Here is a 21,750-nt window from a genome sequence, read left to right as displayed (position 1 = left end):
CTTAGAGAAATCATGATTTCTTGGTACAATTCTCAATGTCTGGATGGCTCGCTGAAATTGCTACCCATCTGGCTATAATGTTGGCCTGGAATATGAACTGGGTTTTTGTAACACTAGTAATTTGGTGTGGTTTCGGCTGCTCTGTGCTTGTATCATGGATAAAGTGACCGCTAGAACCATGTTCTGAATACGTTTGTGCTATACCTAATTCCTATGTTTTATATTCTATCCGATTGAGTGGCATATGTACCTACTTTTTATTCCGGTGCGGGAACTACTTAGCACCGATAGTGAAAGCTAGTGTAATAGAAAATCTTGTCCGGTTACCTAGTCAAGAAAAGTGATATTAGTTAAAAGAAAATATGTATAGTTTTCCTGGTAGTAAATAGTTAGTTACCTATATAAATGTACACCTCTGCTTAACCCTTTGAGTGAAGCACCCCAAGCCACAAGGGTTACACAAGCCACTAAGCAGGTATGAACATAAATATTTACTGCGCATTTACCCACATTACCGAGTTCATGGGACATCACACGGCTCCGCATAAAATATTGAAGATGATTGCCAAAGACTTTTACGTGTTCACCGAAGTGCGAGAGATGCCACACAAATTCAATTTAAACATCAACCTAATAAAAATATTTCTTAAAGATCCTAATGAAAAAATCATGTCTTCCTTCCTCATCTAATTTGGAAAAAAGCTGAATACGCGAAAGCCATTCATTCCAATTCCATTATAAGAGATCCAATTGAAAGTTCAAAACACGGTTGTTCAAACATTACCGGGTAACCATGGTAACCATGGGATTAGGGTCACAGCAACCCTGACCCATTCCCGGGACCGCGGCGCCCGGAGGGTTAAAATTTATTTTTAAATTACTTGTTATACTCTTATTATGGCACCTTTTACGTAAGCTGTATGTACTGTAGGGTTAAATAATGGCCAAGTAGGCTTAAATGCTTTTGTGGGTCTTACCTACCCGATTTGATATTAGATTTCTTCGATATTTTTTCAATTTTTCAATCAATAGCTCATCATAAAGTGAAATCTTCTTAGGCACTTATCTTATTTTTGAAGGAATGTGTGAACGTGAGATAAATAGACGAATCATTTTCGAAAAAAAAAATAACCTACTTATTATACATGACATAAGTTGTTTAGGTACATAAAATATGTATAAGTGTATGACTTACATAATTAATTAATAAATAAAAAAAATATATGACATTACATGAATAAAATTCACCATAGATTTTATGTTTGAACTTGATAAAACACCAACGTACACTCGTACGTACGTACGTAGAGGAAGTCTGAAAGTAGCGCCAGTTACAGAAAAGATGAGGAGTAGAAGATTGTCGTGGTATGGACATGTAATGAGGAGGGATGATACGCATGCAACAAAGTGTGTGCTAAGTATGAATGTAGATGGATGGAGAGGAAGAGGAAGACCTAAGAAAAAATACTTAAAAATACTAGATTTTCTCAAATGCATTTCAAAAGTTTTTTTTACGAAAACTCGAATATATTTACCGCTTTACCACTATTCTCATATAATTACACCGAGGCTGCGACCTCAACGTGTGCTTTCGGTTAACACAACACACTAGGTACATCACCTAATTGAGCTCCGTATGTGTATAGTGGCTGGTAAGCTTCCGAGCTAAACAAGCTATAAAGTTCAGCTACAACACTGTTAAAGATCTTTTTAGGTTCGAAGCTACCGGTATTAAACTGGATTAGCACAAAGGTGACGGGGATTTTTAGGCTTTGACTCTGGTTGCTGATGTCTAAAAAAAACTTTTACTGTATGATAAAGTGGGTTTCAATTGCCACTAATTTCACCTTTTCACACAGTTCAAAATTTTATGGAACTGTAGGTATCCGTATCCTTTCTGCACCTGCTTGAAGAGTTGTCTTCTTAAAGATCCCTACTTAAAGGTACCTAGCTTTATAAGCTTTTGTACCTAAGTAAAAAAACAGATGTACAGAGACTCTTATTGGAAACCAGCAGCAGATAAAAGTAGGTAACCTAGTTTCTTGTTAGGTTTTAGCGACAGCATGGACGCATATAGGGGGGGGTCCAGGGAGTCCGGAAATTCGCTCGCGCATTTATAAACTGTAAGTCCATGCCTCCGTCTTTGATTTGCTTACTTACTAAAGGCTAACTCTAAACTGAATGCGTGACATTCAGTTATTTAAACATAGGTACAGTTTGGGCTGAGTTCTGTTTTTTACCCTGTGGACCCCCCCTCTTATCAAAGCTATGCCTAAATACGTACCTAATAGAGTTACTTTAGCTTTACTTTTTAAAAGTAATTTGTAGTTTCACCTTGTCTTTGAGCTATGAAGTAGTAGATTCAAGATAGGAAGTAGATGAAATCTCTGTTTTTTTCTTATCTTAACTTAAGAAACCTACCGACAACCCCTCATTAGCCCGTTAGAAATTCAGTTTAACATAGCCAGTAGCTTGTTCTAGAAACTATGTAGCTCCGAGCATACTGTGTAAAGTTCTATCAACTTAGCTGCATACGTGTACCTTTTGAGGCATCTCAGATTAGACCTTTAGTGCACCTTTGAGAACTTACATGGACATTGTAGGGAGTAATAATGTTACCTAGCTTGCCAAAACTATAAAACCGATTTTGTAAATAATGGTAACAGAGATACTCTTGGGCATAAGACAGAACATAAGCTAGTGTTGATCCGGGTGCGACGGAAGTAGTTGCGAAGAAAGTTTGAAATACATATTAATTTCAGTTTGATTGAACTGTGAACTCGCGAATCAAAGAAATACCGTACCTAACCATAATTTGCATGTAACCAGAACTAAACATATCTATGGGAAAAAAGGAACGTTTACCTAACACGCAATGTATTTTTAATTTATTCCAATTGAGTGTTTTACTTCATTTGTAAATAGGAAATTCATACACGCTGTAGTTCTAAATTACAAATGGCTGCCGAAACACGGAACAATGTATTAATCAAAGAGAATGACATTCAAAATGCCGGGAGTTTCACAACACAATCAAATTAGTCTATGCCCAACATGGAACGTGTTTCATAACTCTATGGAATTTGAATACACATTTGTTTTACGTTTGTTTAATAAAAATAAGTGAGTGCAAAACTGACCTTCCCGATTCACGGTACCTATCCATTGTTCGAGGTTTTGCGGTCCGATAACAGAGTGAAACAGAATGTGTTTCTGCGTTAAAACAACGGTTATTGTGGTCTATGTTCAATTAATATGCTCTCTCAGAATCTGTGGGTTTGTGCACTAGACTAGAACCAAATGATGATTGATGAACATTATATTTTAGACAGTTGTAGCAAAATAAAATTATCAAAAGTTTATTTTATACTTAGTTCTGGTCAAATAAATGGCTCGCTGCTACGAAGTTGAGCACAGGAGTCACTTCACGACAGTGAAAATGTACTTTCAAAATATTACAGCCCTCCTCAAATAATTTTACCGATCTGAAGTCAGACATTATTTGGCACATACCCAATATTCAGTGTTTTGTTGATTTTGGAGGAGACAATTTCAAAACGGCCATAAAGTATGTAGGTATCGATAACGGTACGGGTATTTGACGAGAGCCATAAGAAGAGACAAATAAATTCTTTTTGACATAGAAATTAGAAATCTGATTCTTGCTATGATACTTATTAAAGGCCCTTCAGTTTTTAGTCTTATTCAGGAGCCAAGCCACATTGTCACAACAAACCATCGATTTGTCTCGATAAGTTAAAGGGTTGATCGATAACCGCTGTTATTATTTTAATGACATGTCTTCCACTGTCTGTCTAGCTCACAGATAGTTCTATATAGCTTAGCAAGAATAGTATTTTTTTTTAAATCAATTTTTCTTTTGCGAGATACATTTAACCATGGGTGAAAGTGTCAATCTTGAGGAATATTTGACCATTATAATATCAGATAGTACACATGTTTTCTATTCCGTACTTGGCACTTAAGTTACTATACAATTTTTTTCGACTAATTTGATATTGTGTTTTTGTGTAAATCTGGTTCTTGAAACCTAAAACCTAACAGTTAGAAATGTGATGCTACGGTCTCCGTAGTCACCACAGCCACTTCTTACCAGCAAATCATATAGGAAGTGGTAAAGGGTGAGCGATTTGGGAGCTGTCTTTTGTTTGGGGCTTGTTCGAAAGAGTTACCGCAGCCCTGGTACATAAAAGGCCTACGACGGAACTCGACGGTTTTTAGTCCGTAAGAGTCTGAAACTCCCTCACCGCTGCTAACCCACAGCGGGAGGGGTCATTTGATGATTAATGACGTCGTTAAAAAAAAAGTTTTCTTTTGTTTTGACGTTCAAAAAGTGATTCTGCGTTTGATTAATTCGGTTATTCCAATTAATTCATACCGATACGAAAAAGGAGTTAGTAATGCATGAATATAATTTATTCATACAAAACTACATACAAACATTTCCCTTTAGGAATAGAAACTGTAGAACTCCACGTGTTACGACGCTTTACATAATATATTGTTCGTGTAGGGTTGCCACACTACCACAGTTTTACTGGAAAGCTCTTTATTGTATGATTTTAATTTTCCATTTACTTCGTCTGATTGTTTGGAATGAATACTTACTGAAAATGAGGTGGCTTAATACAAGGAAACATACAATAGATACTACCTACCTAACTCTTGTCAGGAACTGTTGTCTCATTTCATAGCTCATAGAAATAGAACCGCAACAAATAAAAAAAATCCTTTATTTAAAACTTTTTATCTTAGTTTTCTACTATTGGCCTATATAAATAAAGAAATATATTTTTCCATAGAACCTTTGAAATAATTATTTTACTTACCGCAATATACCTAATATTGTGTAATTGAGTCTCTCATAATAATTAACAAATGTGGGCACGTTAATCTAGACTGAGTTTGTCTGCAACTAGCCATGTCCTATGCATGCTCTCAACAGCGGTTGAACACTGAATATTACAGCTGTGCCGACGACAAGCTGGTGACGGCACGTAATGTGTTGGTTTAGCTTAATAGTGTGCACGACGAGCTGACGACAGCTTTGGCTTGGTTTTAGATGTCACTAGCTCTTGTTAGCGGTTTTATAAGCGTCCTAAGGTCTTTGCGCGTCTGGATGGTAGGCAAAAATAAAATAGCTATCAAAAACTGAAATATTTTTTCAAGTGGTTACTGAAGTATAGCGCATTCAATTAATCACACAATTTAGCTAGATGAATAGGTAAGTAGGTGTAAGGAGGAGGAGCTTTATAAAATCTAGCTCTGTATCCTTTATTTCTTTCATCAATATCACTCCTGAGTGATTCACATGCTTTGTAGTTTTTGTTGCTTTTTTACAGAAGAGGTTTCGACCAAAGCTAAAGATGCTAAACCTGTTATGTACTGCTTCTCTACGTCATTGAACATCCTTGGCAGTCTTTACGGGTAATCAGAAGCCAGCAAGTCTGACACCAGTCTAACCAAGGGGTATCGGGTTGCCCGGGTAATTGGATTGAGGAAGTCAGATAGGCAGTCGCTTCTTGTAAAGCACTGGTACTCTGAATCCGGTTAGACTGGAAGCCGACCCCAACATAGTTGGGAAAAGGCTCGGAGGATGATGATGAATTCACTGTTCGTGATTTTAAAAACTGGCAACACACAAGCCAATCAAACATGGCGTCCGTTACCAGACTGTCCAAAAAGGATCTTATTTATTTACCTTTATTTAGTCCGGACGACTATTTACCTACCTACATACATACTGGCACCTACAGTGTAATCGGATGCAAAACTTTTCACACTTCATTGCCTGTCGTTCGGTTGGCATCGCCGACGCTCCCTTTACGAAATCGTTTGTTTGGAAATATTTAGGCACAGCCACGCGTTATGAAGTATACTGTGTACACTTGGAGGATTTAAGAAGGGGTTTTTAAAGAATAAGTTTGAGATCTTGGTCATTATTGACCTATTTCCATCTTCCGAGTCCAACGGTGTTGGGGTCGGCTTCCAGTCTAACCGGATGCAGCTGAGTACCAGAGTTTTACAAGAAGCGACTGCCTATCTGACAACCCAGTTATCCAAGAAACCAAATACTCTTGGTTAGGCTGTTGACAGACTACCAAGGCTGTTCAATGACAGCCGGAACCTACACTTTAACGAGCACTCCAAGTATACATAACATACACTTGGATGATTTAAAGAAAGGGTTTTTTAAAGTGTGAGTCTGAAATCTTCGTCATTATTGACCTATTTTGATAGGCACTTATTACTGTCTCATTGAATAGGTTAGGCAAAGGCCCTATGTGCCGACCACTCTGTATATCAACCTCTGTGGACATATTAATTACCTGTGTGCTTTTATTGAACTGTAGTGTACTCAATCAAAGCGAGTACTTATCTTCTAGCTAGTCCAACAGATTTTGTTCTGTACAAATTATTCCGCGTTCATGAAAAACGTGCCAGGATTCTCTGGCGTTGAATAATATAAATAATTTTTCGCAATTCGGTTTTATCAAGCTTTATATAGGACCACTAAATGGGCTGTGTTACCTACCTAATTAATTGTTAAAATAAAGAATAATAGCTAAAAACCACAAATATTCCTTCAGTTACTGAAAATAACCCCTTAGAACATGATAGGCACGATTCAAGTAAAAACTTAGGTAGGTACACAAAGTTTACTTGCGATCAAAAGACACTTTACAACGGCACGCTATATTTTCTTTGACAAACACAAGATACCACCTTGCAATACGATGTTTTTGTGTGACAAAATCAATGGTTGTAAATGAGAGCAGCGAGACAGTAAGGCAAGGACATGTCCTACATAGCCGCCCTTGACCCGCACGTGAGATGCTCCGGGTCTGTCCGCTAATTTTATATTAATTACGCATTGATTCTGCGCACTTGTGTCTACCTGTGTGTTTTTATGTATCTATAGAAAAAAATACAAAGGCAAAGATAGTTTTGCAAGAATATGGTTCAAAAGTTGATAAAAATAACATTGATGTGTAAGAACGTGAATATGACTTTAAGAAATAATTTGGTATCATCTACTTGTTGTCTCCCTTAGTTTCAATAGCGTCACGGGAGAACCATTACCGAAGTATGGTAAAAAGTAGTCTGTGTCCTTTCTCAACTTTTCAGGATATAACCACAATCTGGGTATACAATTCGATTCGGCAAATTAATGTGTGGCGATCCTGTTCCGTTCGGAATTTTGGCAAACAAAAGTCATTATAATTTCCCATGTGGATTTCACTGTTTCCGGTTACCGGTTATTGGTTCACCTCTGTTCAATAATTCCTATTGTTTGTTTCAATTTATTTTTATGGCGGTGTTGTTGCAAAATTTTCGGCTGAATAAATAACTAACTACAACCAGCAGTTTCACAAGCGTCTTGTGTGAACGATTGTGCGAATCTGGATATTTTTTTTTTATTGGCTTGCTGATAGACTTTTTAAAATCGGACCTGTAGTTTGTAGGCAACATATAGGTTTGATGTCTTTGTCCGGCAATAAACAATGTAAAGGAGATGGCCAAATTTTCATAGAAAAAAAACCCAGAATCGACAGCAATGAAATGGTTACCAATAGGTTCTTTATGATAGACCTTTGATGGTGCCAAAAAATCCAGACTGAAATCCATGGGGTATAGGAGCTATTTCATATTATCGCAAAAATAGATTATGTTGAATATATGTTGATTTTAAAGATTATTAACATCAAGGGACATAAAAAAGCAAAGTAAACTAACATTATACAAGCCACTAGTAATAACCCCATAGTTTCAGAGTTGGCCTGGTGATTAAAAGGTCTTGTATTTAACCACTCCAGAGACGATTAAGCACCGACCTTACCTACTTGGAGAGGTTTCGCAGTTCCATGCAACCTTCACAACTGGCTATGAAATGTTTTTGGAGAAATTGTCTTTGAAAATCGCGCCATGTGACATTGTCAAATATAACAAATGACTTAGCAATGTAAAACGGTCCAATCACGAGTCTGCATTCAACTTCTAACGAACATCAAACAGTAAAAGTAAACTTTTTTGTGAACTAAAATCTTGATCGAAAAAACGTTATAAAAAGAGAACCCCATGGTTTTTAGATGATTTGAAATACTTTTTAAAATCCACAAATTATACTGAATCCAATCATATATATGAAGTTCCTGTCGACTCTGGGTGTTTTTTTGGCCATCTCCTTTGTAGTTGTACTTGGTGTTCTATATAATATAAATTTTATGGAATATTTGCATACCGTATATAATGGTAGAATGTAAATGTGCCACTTTAGATTTAAGAACATACTCTGTACACCTACATTCTGGTAAATACTTTGACTTTGACTTTGAAAGATAAGTAAAAAAACGTCAAAACACATCTCAACTTCCCAAAAAACGAGTTACCCCGAAAATATCTTCAGCAAGTTTGTACAAGCACAGGCTTATTTACCAGTGTTGCCTTTTCATAAAATTTTAATTTTATCATCGACTTGCAAAGCCGACGGCCAAATACTGCGTAACTTTAATAATAAAAGCCACTGAATAATTCAGGGGTGGCGTAAGTTTGCAAGGGCGCGGCCATTTTCCAAGTCAGGGAGTCAAAGACCTGGTCTATAGCTTTTGTTGGTGTTACATGAATTATTTATATGTTAGATTTGTGTTTTTTTAGGTGTGTGTGTTTTGTTATATGGATTCTAAGACGGATGTTTTAATCTTTTTTTCTCAATATGTTGGTAATTATGTTACAAACAACAGTCACGTAATCTATATAAATAAAAATGAATCGTTGTTCGTTAGTCTGATTAAAACTCGAGAACAGCTGGGCCGATTGAGCTGATTTTGGTTTTAAAATGTTTGTAGAGGTCCAGGGAAGGTTTGAACGACACGTATTTCGCGGGATCAGCTAGTTTGAAATACAATTTAAATAAATAGGTAAAGGATTAAGCAATTACGTTGAGTCCGACTATTTCAGTTATAGGTAAGTAGCTACAAAATTGCATTACATTCTTATATCAAAATGCAAAAAGTTTTCTAGGAACGAGTAATTAAGTAGTATTGAGCGCTTTTACACTTGCGGATTTTCCGGTCGATTTTTCGCACGGCAACACTCGGTTCAAATTTTCAACTACACCATTACAAAAGATAACACCTGAAACCTTTCTTTTTTTTCAACGACGCGTCAAAAATCATCAAATGACCCCTGTGACCCCGCTGTGGGTTAGCAGCGGTGAGGGAGTGTAAGACTCTTACTGACTAAAAGCCGTCTTGTTCCGTCGTAGGCCTTTTATGTACCTACCTGCGACAGGTTTTTTGCCAGCTACAAAATCAACAAATATGAAAGCGCTGTAACTTTATAAAATTGACTATTTTACAGTTAACATTACATTACTTCCGATATATCGCATCAAACTAACAACATGAGACACGTTGCCATGGTAACCGAGCTTACCTTGACATTTACGAGACCATGGCAGAGATTTTATTTAAAAAAAAGAATACATAATATGTTATTGGGTGATGAGGTGTGATCTAATTAGGTATCGATAATATGATAATAGGATGGCGCGACGTCGATATATTAAAAATAACTCTGTGGGAGTATTCAGGCAGTAATAGTCTGGTATTTATATGTATTGAAATATTAAAATTTGTCTGTTTTTCGTCGTTGTCTCATACGAAAAGAACTACTTCAAGAACCAGGATAAAAAGTAGCCTCTTGTCCTTGTTCAGACTTAAAGAATCTTTAACTAAAATTGGTTCCGTAGTTTTGGTGTAAAAGTGTCCATATACCTTTTAGACAGTTCTTCTCCGTAAGACCAACTCCTTGGAACCATGCAAATAGCTTGACTTTTCATAATAACCTGTAAGAGCTGGTCTTTTGAAATGATTTTCTCTTTTGTTTTACTTTTTTCTATGTAATTAACGTTAATATAAGCGGGCGGTTAATTAAAATATAATGTAACGGTCATTAAAATTGAAGTTCGAATTACGTTATCGATTTGCCAGATTTCTATAAAATAATTTTTATTAGTTTAAATAGGTAAATATACATCTTTTGAAAAGAGTATCTAATGGAGTTTCTTGCTGCCGGTTCTTCTCCACTCACCCACTTTTTGGCACCTGGCTTGACGCTTCGAAAGAGCTTCTAAAGGCCTTTTTGAAATAAAAGAAATCAAGTCAAAGTCAAATCATTTATTTCATTTAGGCCTTTACAAGCACTTATGAATGTCAAAAATATAACTAAGTTTGATTCTAGTTGCACATTCCGAAAGTAGCTTCCTATGGAAAAGAACGGGCAAGAAACTCCATGGTTACTTACTCTTTTTAAAAATAGTATGGTATTACAGTTTGTATGTATCAATATACATATATTAGAATCGCAAAGAAGACGAATGAGGATAAAATGACAATTAAAATGCTACATGGAATTCACATTTAAATGTGTAGGTAAGTAGTTGTAGGCTACTTGTTCTGCCTTCCTCGAAAAACAGGCTATCTAGCTAACACAGAAAGCTAGCTAGCACTAGCTTTTTACTAGATACAGAGTGCCGGTTCGGCTGTCTATCTAAAGTCCTGAACACAGTTAAGGTGAAACACTATACCCCTACGTAAGACTGAAAACCCATCTGACTTTCTGAACCTTATAAACCAGACCAAAAGTAAAGACCGGGTAACTGGGTTGAGGAGGTCAGATAGGCAGTCGCTTCTTGTAAAGCACTGGTACTCCGCTGAATCCGGTTAGACTGGAAGCCGACCCCAACATAGTTGGGAAAAAGGCTCGGAGGATGATGATAAACCAGACCAAAAGACAACCCATAAGTATCATAAATACGTACATTAGTCCATATATGTCATGACATAACGTACTAAAACACTAAAATCAATTGTTTTCCCCAAGGCCGCATAATAATATGACAGTTTGATTATCATGGTAGTCACAAATGATGGGATTGCGTGTCGCGTGTGAGAGACGCTTTATATTTACTTTTTTTGGTGCACATCTTCATATTAAATGTCTTAGCTTCATGTTATTCTGTAAATAGGTTATGAATACTATCTTTCCTAACCGAAATTCCGTTAAAAGATTAGGGTCCTCTAGTTCGTCATTGTTGTTGTTGCAGTGTGATGTAAGTTTTTGTAGAGGAGAGAGTATTTCTCTTTTAGTCAACTGTGTTTATGAAAAACTCAGAAAATACATACATAGGTAAGACGCCCAAGAATCATACTTGTAGTTATTGTTTTAGTTTTATTGCATTTAGTTAATAATATAGCGTTGTCAAACTGACGAATTTTCGTAGCAAATACACACACGTAAAAATATCAACATATCAACCTCTAGTAGGCTATCGCTATAGTTCCATATAAATTATACTTAAACGTCCTTATGAAGAGTACCGACACACTGGAGACTAAACAGTTGGCCGATAGTTGGCCCAATTGAAAGAAAAAATATATTTTAAAGAAAATTGTGAATTCAATTAAAGTTTTCAGTCGGTCTGACATCAGCCAAATACCTGATCGTTATTATATGCGTACTACCATTCAATTCCATTATTTTCCATACTGATTTATGAGCCCGAACAAACTGTCGGCTGACTAAAATTTTGCAGTGTACTCCTATAAACATTAAGTTCCATGGTGTATTTTTAATCCATGATTACCAATAAGAAGACTGAAAGTGCACAGTACCTGGCCTCTCGTATGGAGTCGACCCAGTGCACGCAGTCCACTTCGGATGCAGCACGAAGCTCGTACTGCCGCTGACTCTCCCGACGGTATGAGATCACGAAGCAGAACTGTAGAGAAATAGTGCTGGTTAGTTTTAGCATATTCTAGTTGAAGAGTAGAAGACTATAGGTTGGTATTTTTGAGGATGGTTCACATGCTAGTTGTGTCGTTTTATTGTCTTCTTTTATGAACTTTTGGGGAAGCTTGAGAAAAACCTTTGCTATCAAAGGTTACAAAAGACACTTTTTTAATTTTGGTAGTTAGATTTCCTCACAGCAAGTTATGCAAATTTATATACAAAGAGAGTTTAGATGAAAGCATATATTAGAAAGAATATTCTTGATGAAGGCTATTCATTTGTTGTACTAGTACCATATAGTACTGCTAGTACAACTTACCGAAGCATTTCTCTCCATGGGCGCCTTGCTGAGGCGCTCGCAGTAGGAGCCCTCCAGCATGAGCACGCCAGTGGGGCGCGTGTTGTTCTCCGACTCGTAGTAGAACAGCATGTTCTGAGGACAAAACAAACGGTGAGAACTTTCAGAGGTATTTGTAAAAAGTAGGTTAAATATCAGCAGTATTCGAATATAGATAGGTAAGTAGTTAATAAAGCTTTTCATATTTTGGGATTGAGTTGACATACCTCCGACATCAAGATCTAGGTACATGTAAGCAAGCAGAGGTAGCACATAGCATCATTTTGCATTGAAGAACCGATTTGGAAACTTTTTTTTTTATTGAAAGCTGGTCTTAGAAACTAAAGATATAGGTACCTCACGACATCAACGTAAAGAAAGACGGTCGAAAAAACTAAGTTACCAACAGTTTCCTAACCAAATACTAAAAACGTAAGCAAAGCCACGAAAACTGGGTACTAGTTAAGTTAACCCACAACACAAACTATATAATCACAGCAAAAAGCTTGCTAATTGGATGGGCGTTCTGTACGCTTTTAATTTTCGTTTATAAACTATTAAAGGAGCCCAATCTGTTAAGTAATTGCCCGTTTAATATGTTAACAAAGTTATTTGTGTTACATACACAGTTGTATGTATGTGTGTGTTCGTGGTCGGGTAATGTGATTGCTCGCATACTAGACTACTCTTGGAGAATGAAACCAACTGGATACACCAATGACTTCCCCGCTCTATCTCTTATGTAAATGAGTATGTCGTCAATTTTACCTATACATGTGTTGGCCAAATTTGTTGTATCCCCGCGTAACGATGTTTAATCGAAATGTTTGGGTGAGCTGTCACTAAATTGGGAGATTTTCTCCTGGCGATTCCTGTTGGTTGAGTGCTCTAAGTATAGTGACTAACTAAGTGTATTGTTTAGTATGGAATTGTGTAATACAGGGACAAAAGGCTTGCAGCGTTGATGTGCTGAATTTCTATGAATTTGTGTTGGTTTGGATGCTGCCCGGATTAGCGCGATAGTCGTGAAAAATGCAGTTCAACAAAGGAACTGCTTCCTGTACCCAAATATAAAGTTATTCTGATATATCGACGGCTCCTAAGTATACTGACTCAACTAACAAAGGACAATGCTATTCTTTGTATGGAAGTTGGGCTCAAGGATTGCCCACAATTACTGCATAGTGTATACTGTTCTATAGGCTTATATTAGTACCCAGACCAAAGTATTTCAAAATCTATCCCAGGAGTCCTGAGAAAAACTTGTTTGACTCTTATTCAATATTACGCAAAATATACTATATTCGCTGGACCCCTGGGACCGATTTCAAAAATATTTTTATTTCGTGTTAAGAGTGAAGTGAGGATGCTATTTCAACTACGCCCACTACTGGGCAAATGCCTAAGATTTAGTAACGTGACTTGACTATCTATGGAGAACATTTGAACCGGTTTTCCTCGGGACCCCTGGGAGCGATTTCAAAAATATTTAGGTTTCGTATTAAGAGTGAAGTAAATAACCTATTTTGACCACTTCCAGTGCTGGGCAAATGCCTAAGACTTTGTAAAGTGACTATCTATGGAAAACATTTGAACCCGTTTTCCTCGGGACACCAGGGTGCGATTCCAAAAATAATTTAATTTCCTGTTAAAAGTGAAGTAAACAACCTATTTCAACCACTCCCACTACTGGGAAAATGGCTCAGGCTTTGTAAAGTGACTACTCATCTATACTTATAATAAATCTGTAGAGAGGTCAATTCTGTACATTGAATATATTTCCAAAATAACTATTAGAGGGTGATTAGTGATCGATACTGATGCCTAAAATGCAATCAGTAAAATTTTTGTCTGTCTGTCTGTCTGTCTGTCTGTCTGTAAGTTCGTTATGGAAACAAAAACTACTGGACGGATTTTAATGAAACTTGGCACAAATATTCTTCATACTCCTGGGCAGATTATAGGATACTTTCCATCACGCTACGATCAATAGGAGCAGAGCAGTGAAGGTAAATGTTGGGAAAACGGGAGAAGTTACTCCATTTTTTAAGCTTCCGTCGCGTGTGCAGCCTTAATGGTTACAGCTACACAGAAACCATGTACGACGGAAATATTCTTCATAAAATTATGTAAAAAATATCCCATAGCAGCATATGTCTATCTTTTATGGTTCACTCACAATAACACGTAAAACTCTCGGTAGCTTAGCAGTTCGGAGCTTTCTGATTATATTTGTCTACTATTTCGTTTATAACACTCGTGGTATAACACTCGAGCTTCATACAATATTTGGCTGTTGGTGCGATTGATGCGAATAGACGTTCAGAGCGTTCAACCTTATTGCGCGACTTTTAGGTTTTAAATAATTTATTTTTAACTTTCTTTTGTTGTTATTTTATAAAATAGGTCGGTACCTATCAGTTATTTTTGTGTTTAAATATTCGTTCAAATTACAAATCCAAACTAATATTATAAATGCGAAAGTAACTCTGTCTGTCTGTCTGTCTGTCTTTCTGTCTGTCTGTCTGTCTTTTCTTCACGCCTAAACTACTGAACCGATTTGTGTGAAATTTGGTACAGACATAGTTTGAAACTTGAGAAAGGACATAGGATAGTTTTTATTACAAAAAAAAATAAAAATAAAATGATTCCGGACATATAGCGCCATCTATTGGTCAAATCAAAAATCTGCTGGTAGTCACTATTCCACGCGAACGAAGTTGCGGGCAAAAGCTAGTTATTAATAGTTTACATTTTATTACTTAAAGTAGCAGTAAGTACGCATAGATTTAGATAATTGGAGGGGCTGGTGTTTATTATTTCTTCCTCTCTTTGCACAAAGTCCGACTCTAACGCGGACGAAGTCGCTGGCAGAAGCTAGTGTGGAATATAAGAACCGGTTTTCCTCGGGACTCCAGGGAGCGATTTCAAAAAAATTTGCATTACGTGTTCAGAGTGCACTAAGGAACCCCCTGGAACTACTCCCACTGCTGGGCAAACTTTGAGCCCAGACCCTGGCATTGTCCTTTGCGAATTGCACTTTTTTGTGTATTTACAATATTGTTATTGTTATTTGTGTTAATACACAAAAAAGTGCAATTCGCAAAATTTGTTAGTTGACTCAGTATACTTAGGAGCCGTCGATATAAGCTATATTTCTGCATAGTTTCATCAAGATCCGTTTTGCCTGTAGCGCGGGAAGATGTAACAAACACTATCGAATTTTTCGCGCTACCGGCAGTGTCAAGGAACCGCTACAAAGACCGAAGTGTAAAACCGCTGTACTTAATTGTTGAAAGATAATATTATAAGGAAACTTTGACCCAAAAATCAGGCCTGAAATCCTCAACGAGCGACGATAATGATCTTCGTAGGTACTTGTACCACAAGAGGTCTCTAAGACAATGGTATACCTATAACATAAGTTATGTATCACAGTAGGTACATATTGTTCAAAAAATAATTAAAGGATACTGAAATTTCTTTGAAAAACTGAACTTTATTGGACAGAATTCGTCTTTTCAGAAATTTTCCTCAAATTCAAAGAAATAGAAATCAGAGTCTTTGATGACTTGTCATTTGATTTTTCGTAGATACAAGACACTGCTTTGGCGTTTTGTATTATTTTATGAAAAGTGAAATACGTGCACAAAAATGCATCAATATTAGCCCAATGATCAAGTATGCGAGAGGTCGTTAGTTCGACCCCTGTTCAGTGTATAAAACTATTGACGTGAGCCCAGGCACAAGCATATAAATAAAGCCCATTGCTAATATGCAAACTTGTTTATAGAAAAATGGCGTTAAAATGCTGTTAAAAAATTTCCACAGTTAAGATATTTTTAACTCTAAAATTGCACGTCCCATGCGCCGGGTAATGAAATTGTGAAGATACGCCGTTGCATGTGTGCGTTAGCTACCCACATATGTATGTATTGTACATATGTGGATAACTTTCCATGAATTATTTCAATATTTTGACCACTTCTCGGCTTCTACTTCTAGTGGAGTTGTCGTCAAATAAGTTAAATTAGCTACTAATGACAATTTTCAACAGTTTCACTTACTTAATGGGTAAACATTCTGTAAATGCTGCCTTTTCTAGATTTCAATTACAATAAAAATGCGTTATATAAATAATGATTTTGCTTATGAGGAAACTGCTCCACACCGGTAAAAAAACTCAAAATCCTTCTCCAGATTTTACTCCAGTTCCCAACATATTGAATCAGTAAACTATTTCACCGGAAAATTCCCACAAAACCGACAATATTAGTGAACACACACCGGTATTCATATACCCCATACACTCCCCATGTGCCGTGCCGTTCCGTGCCGCATCCGGCATTATACCCGTTCCATTTCCCCTGGAATGTGTTCCCTTGAGGATTTCCTTTGCGTTTGAACTTAGTCATAGAATGCTACACGTTTATATGGACTAGTTCACTGCCTGTGACTCGTCGTCCGGAAAATTTCTGGAATGTGCACGTGCTCTTAAATGTGTTCAACTTTTAAGTAGGTATGTAAATATTGGAAACTAAGCTGTGATGTAGGTAGGCTTTTAGGTTGTTGTAATCACGTGGGAAATATGATATAAACTTAAACGTCGGGAAATAAGAAATCTGACTTTGCCGGATCTGTAATCTTTTTCTATAACCTGTAGGTCGACCAAAAGGGCACTCTTCTTTCAAAACAGTGTGTTAAAAACAAGGTAAAGATAATCCACAACACAGACGACACACAGGCACTATTAATTCACGGTCCCACGCTCAAAACTCGCAATATTACTCCAAAAACAAAAGTTAAACTTTTTCCCGTAAGTAAACCTAACGTCCGTTCGATCGGCTAGCGTGTGACGGGCTTAATAACCGTCCCCAATCCCTCTTTGAACCCCTCGCTTGAATGCACCCCGATCGTATCGGAGCCTCCGTATAATCTATAATCCCTCTTGGGAGAAGTATTCCAACCTCCGACGTATATTCCTCTTCAGGCTAAATATCGGATCTTGTACTCAATGGTCCTCAGGATAAACCGCTCTCGTAGAAGGACCAGTAAGTATCCGTGATAACTAAGCGTGAGCAAATTAGAGATTTTATACGTGATTAATTTTGAATGTGAAGATTTTATTAGATGATCATTGGGAGCTAAAAAATTGGTAGATGAAAAATAGGCCAAATTCACAGACGACATAAAATTCAGTTTTCTGAAAAAACTGTTTACCTACGTCGGATTTTCACACACAAGTTTCAAAACAAAAAATTGATAATAAAAACGGAAAACGGAGATTTAAATGTTCTCTGGCTATAAGTCCTTGTACTTCAGTTCTACATTTCTTCCTATCAACTGTGTACCTAAACAAAATTGATGAATATATCAAAATTGGTAGAACGATGCATTCTAACACCGATGCAAGTTTAATTACTGAAGCAATAGCTTCCTTTCATCGTTTGCAAATCAAAATGTCACATAAAATGGCTATTGCGAACGTGTCAAAAACAAAAAAACAGCCCTTTCATCTTGTGCGGACAGCCCCGAGGACACGGTGGACCACACAGTCCAGGTGTGCCCCGCATGGGAAGGGCACCGCCGGGTCCTCGTCGAGGCTTTGGGCGGCGGCGACCTCTCGCGTCCGGCCCTGGTTCAGGCCATGGTCCGGGGCGAGAGGGAATGGGATGCCGTCGCCTCCTTCTGCGAAGCGGTCATGCTCGAGAAGGAGGAGGCGGAACGCCAGAGAGTTCGCACCTCTCATCCCGGCCGCCGCGCTGGACCAGGTAGACACCATGGGCGCCGGGTGTCGCGAGATGACTCCCGGCCACCGTAGGCGTGGGTCTGTGGGCGGTGAGTTCGGGTGGCTCATCGTCCCTCTGTCTTCCTAGACGACAGACCCGTGTCGACGGCGCGCGTTGTTCCACGCGCTCCTCAAAGAGACGTCAGCAACCCCAGCGGGGCCCAGCAGGGCCAAGGCCTGCCGGGGCTGCGGGTTGTTCGAAAGAGATACCGCGGCCCTGGTACATAAAAGGCCTATGACGGAACACGACGATTTTAGTCAGTAAGAGTCTGACACTCCCTCACCGCTGCTAACCCACAGCGGGAGGGGTCATTTGATGATTTTACGTCGATAAAAAAAAAAAAAAAAAAAAAAAAAAAGCCCTTTCATCTTTGTGACAAAAGCTTTGATAGATGGCTTTGAAAGCTGCATAAATTGAATATTAAAGTGTCGCGAGATAGTCAAATGACCAGATAAAGGTCACAGGTAGGTGCCGGTACTTTTGGAATCCATTTTTTTGAATTATATAGATACTTTTATTCAGTAGTGGACATCCTAGGGGTGAGATGTTGATGATATTAAAAATGCAGGTGCTTACAACCAGTTCTATTATATGGAGTGACTGCCTGTCTCACAACCACGACCCATCAGTTACTTGGTAAGATGTTAAGATTTCCATGGGTCTCAATAGATGGTGATTGATAATCTATAATATAAAAATGAATCGCAAAATGTGTTGGTAAGCGCATAACTCAACAACGCCTGGACCAATTTGGCTAATTCTTTTTTTGTTGTGTTTGTTATTATCAGGAGAAGGTTCTTATGAAAAAAAAAATAGGGTAAAGTAGAGAAGTCAGTTGACGGGAGCGAAGCCGCGGGCAAAAGCTAGTTTAAGATAAAAACAATTAGCATGCACATGGTTGTTCTAAACTAGATCCTTACGAATTTGTATTTTCGAGCTTATCGTCATCAAAATACTTTATTTGTTTATCATAAACAATTCTAAGACATTCACTGCATATTTAAATAAATATTTTTATGTTCATAATAAGTATTAAAAGTCAAGCCATTTGTGTTTTAGCTGCGTTGTGACCCAAAGGTCAACGTCTTTATAAGCAGCTAAGAACAACCTAACTAAATGTCTGCTTCAAAGCAGTTAAAAGCTTTCGACTGCAGCGGATTTATATTATAAGTTCCACGAAATGGCATTTATAAAAATGTCATCTCTCTGTGAAGCTTTCAGTGGTATTCATAACTCTTAAAGTTGTTTTTTTATTCTTTGTTTTTACTCTTAAAGGCTCTGAAACTACAAAACCGAATTGAAAAATTCTTTCACTATTGGAAAGCTACAGTCTTGCCGTCTAACATAAGTAGTATCTACATATTTAACTACGTGACTATCTAATTACGTTTTAATGACGTGTAGTGATTTTATGTTCAACTTGCAAAATAAACGATTTCATTTCATTTCATTTCTAGCCGTTTTCCCGCGGTTGCACCCGTGTCCTGAGGGGATTTCTTCCCGTAGCCGGGTTAACTTCGATTATGTCAAATATGACCGCGCGAAATTACAACTTTTATGCGCGAACGTATGCTAGTGCAGGGGACTCGTGCCGATTTCTACACAGTCTTGGTCTGATGTCGTCATTACCCAGTAATTTAGTGATATTCTACCAAATAAATCCCTACTAATATTATAAATGCGAAAGTAACTCTGTCTGTCTGTTACGCTTTCACGTCTAAACCACTGAACTGATTTTAATAAAATTTGGTACAGAGATAGAGTTGACCTTGATCAAGAACATAGGATAGTTTTTATCCCGGACTTTTGAAGAATTCTCCTGGAAACGCGATATAACCGAACTCTACGCGGGCGAAAGCTAGTAAGTATAGTAATTAATATAAATTAAAGAGTCTCTTACCTGATACAGTATGAACCACCGGAGCTGCCATTTGGTGTTGTCAGAGCTCCGCTTGTGCAGGTAGCCAGCCTAAGAACACAATCAGATTTAATGAAACTTTTATATAAAGTTGTAATTTTTTTTCAGTTTCCTATTTTATAAAGTTCTGCAATATGATATATTTAGGTACCACGCCTTAGATTAGGAGGGCAACAGATTATCATTAACTAATACCATCCCATTAATCATGCTATCGGCCAGATCAGGGCTACTTATGATTTCTGCCACATGGTGTGATCAAAAGTTTATCTGTCAGATAAGTTCATGATAGGCTATCAGAGACTATCAGTAACCAGTGAAACTAGCTAGTCTTCACAATCAGCAGTACAAATATCATTTCTCTTTATTATTTCTACAATATAACAACGAGAAACATTTTTCAACACCGTTCTTTGATGGTTTGAACTTAAACGAGCTGGTTCCCATGGTGTTATTGATCAATTAAACTGGTGTCTAAAAACCCGTGAATGGTGAGGTCAGGTAGGCAGTCGCTCCTTGTAAAACACTGGTACTCAGCTGCATCAGGTTTGACTGAAAGCCGACCCTAACATATTTGGGAAAAGGCCCCAACATAGTTGGGAAAAGGCCCCAACATAGGTGGGAAAAGGCCCCAACATAGGTGGGAAAAGGCCCCAAGATAGGTGGGAAAAGGTCTCAACATAGTTGGGAAAAGGCCCCAACATAGGTGGGAAAAGGCCCCAACATAGGTGGGAAAAGGCCCCAACATAGGTGGGAAAAGGCCCCAACATAGTTGGGATAAGGCCTCAACATAGTTGAGAAAAGGGCCCAACATAGTTGGGAAAAGGCTAGGCAGATGATACTAACCTGTGAGTGGTCATACTGAGCCCTGTCAGACAGGGCAAGCAGTTGACCGTCGTTCACACGAACTGACCGCTGAATCTTGGGACTAAGCATCATTTAGCTTTTCTGTAACAACCAATGTACAATGATTTACGCTTTACTAAGAAATATGAAGGAGTCTTTACTACCAAATGTTTGTTTTAAAAGAAATGAGGGGAAAACTAAGTTAATTACTTTAAAACGTCTAAAATGAAATTATGAGTACGCATCTTTGACATGTAGTCAACGATAGGTATCTACTCATAATTTCATTTAATGGCTGTTTGATTGGTATGGTATAATTTATATGACCTTTTCGATTGAATAGAGTGTCTAAATAGTTGTGAACTTTCTAGGTAGTTGGCTGTTTCGAACAATGTCTAATTGTAGATAATAATCGATAAATTCAATATGATTGGTTTAAAGGTCCTTTGTAATTATGTAAATATCGGTAGCATGTATTTATTATCACTTCAGTGGCTATTGGGCAGCCACATCTCGTTAACTTATTAATAAGTGAGATAGGTACGCAGGTACCAGATATTTATAGCTATCATGTGGGACGTATGTTTATGTTTATAATCTTACTACAGACCGTAAAAGTATCGATTCTTAACTCACCTTTACTTAATCGTATTCATATTATAATAGAATTATGTCACAGACACAACACGCTCGGGTGCAGGTAGCCAGTTCAAGATCAACAACAATGGAAACAACATTATTAATAGAACACTTAGATCTCACACAAGTCAATAGAACAGACAACACTTTATAACAACAGTAGAGAAAACGAGACAACGATTAATACTCGAAACTTTAGATTATTTACACTAGTCATAAGCACGAAATGTTATGAGCGCCTGTTGAATTTGTAAACGCAACGTGTTTCGTTGGTGTAAGTATGCTCGCAATGTTTTTGCAGGCGCGTTGGTTGTTTTGTAGCGTTTGGCTGAGTTTAGAATGCTGTTTGGTTGATCAGTCTGTCATGGTTGGCGTCGCCTGGAGCGCCCCGGACCGGCGAGGGCGGT

The 21,750-nt window shown here is 37.7% G+C and overlaps 1 protein-coding gene across 1 annotated transcript in view; it reads right to left on the bottom strand.

Annotated features, from left to right (window-relative positions):
• The window catches only part of LOC124636751 (ras-specific guanine nucleotide-releasing factor 1-like), a 34,286-nt gene extending 13,492 nt beyond the window's left edge, over nucleotides 1–20,794 (bottom strand). The window contains 4 exon segments of the mRNA XM_047172879.1: nucleotides 11,697–11,803; nucleotides 12,134–12,247; nucleotides 19,841–19,909; nucleotides 20,705–20,794. Coding sequence (XP_047028835.1) covers nucleotides 11,697–11,803; nucleotides 12,134–12,247; nucleotides 19,841–19,909; nucleotides 20,705–20,794 — 380 coding nt within the window.
• Nucleotides 20,795–21,750: the final 956 nt, after the last annotated feature.

This window comes from Helicoverpa zea, chromosome 15, assembly GCF_022581195.2.
Source record: "Helicoverpa zea isolate HzStark_Cry1AcR chromosome 15, ilHelZeax1.1, whole genome shotgun sequence".
NCBI lineage: Eukaryota > Metazoa > Arthropoda > Insecta > Lepidoptera > Noctuidae > Helicoverpa > Helicoverpa zea.
The sequence above is the reverse complement of the archived record's forward strand: the minus strand, read 5'-3'. Positions and strand labels throughout refer to the sequence as shown.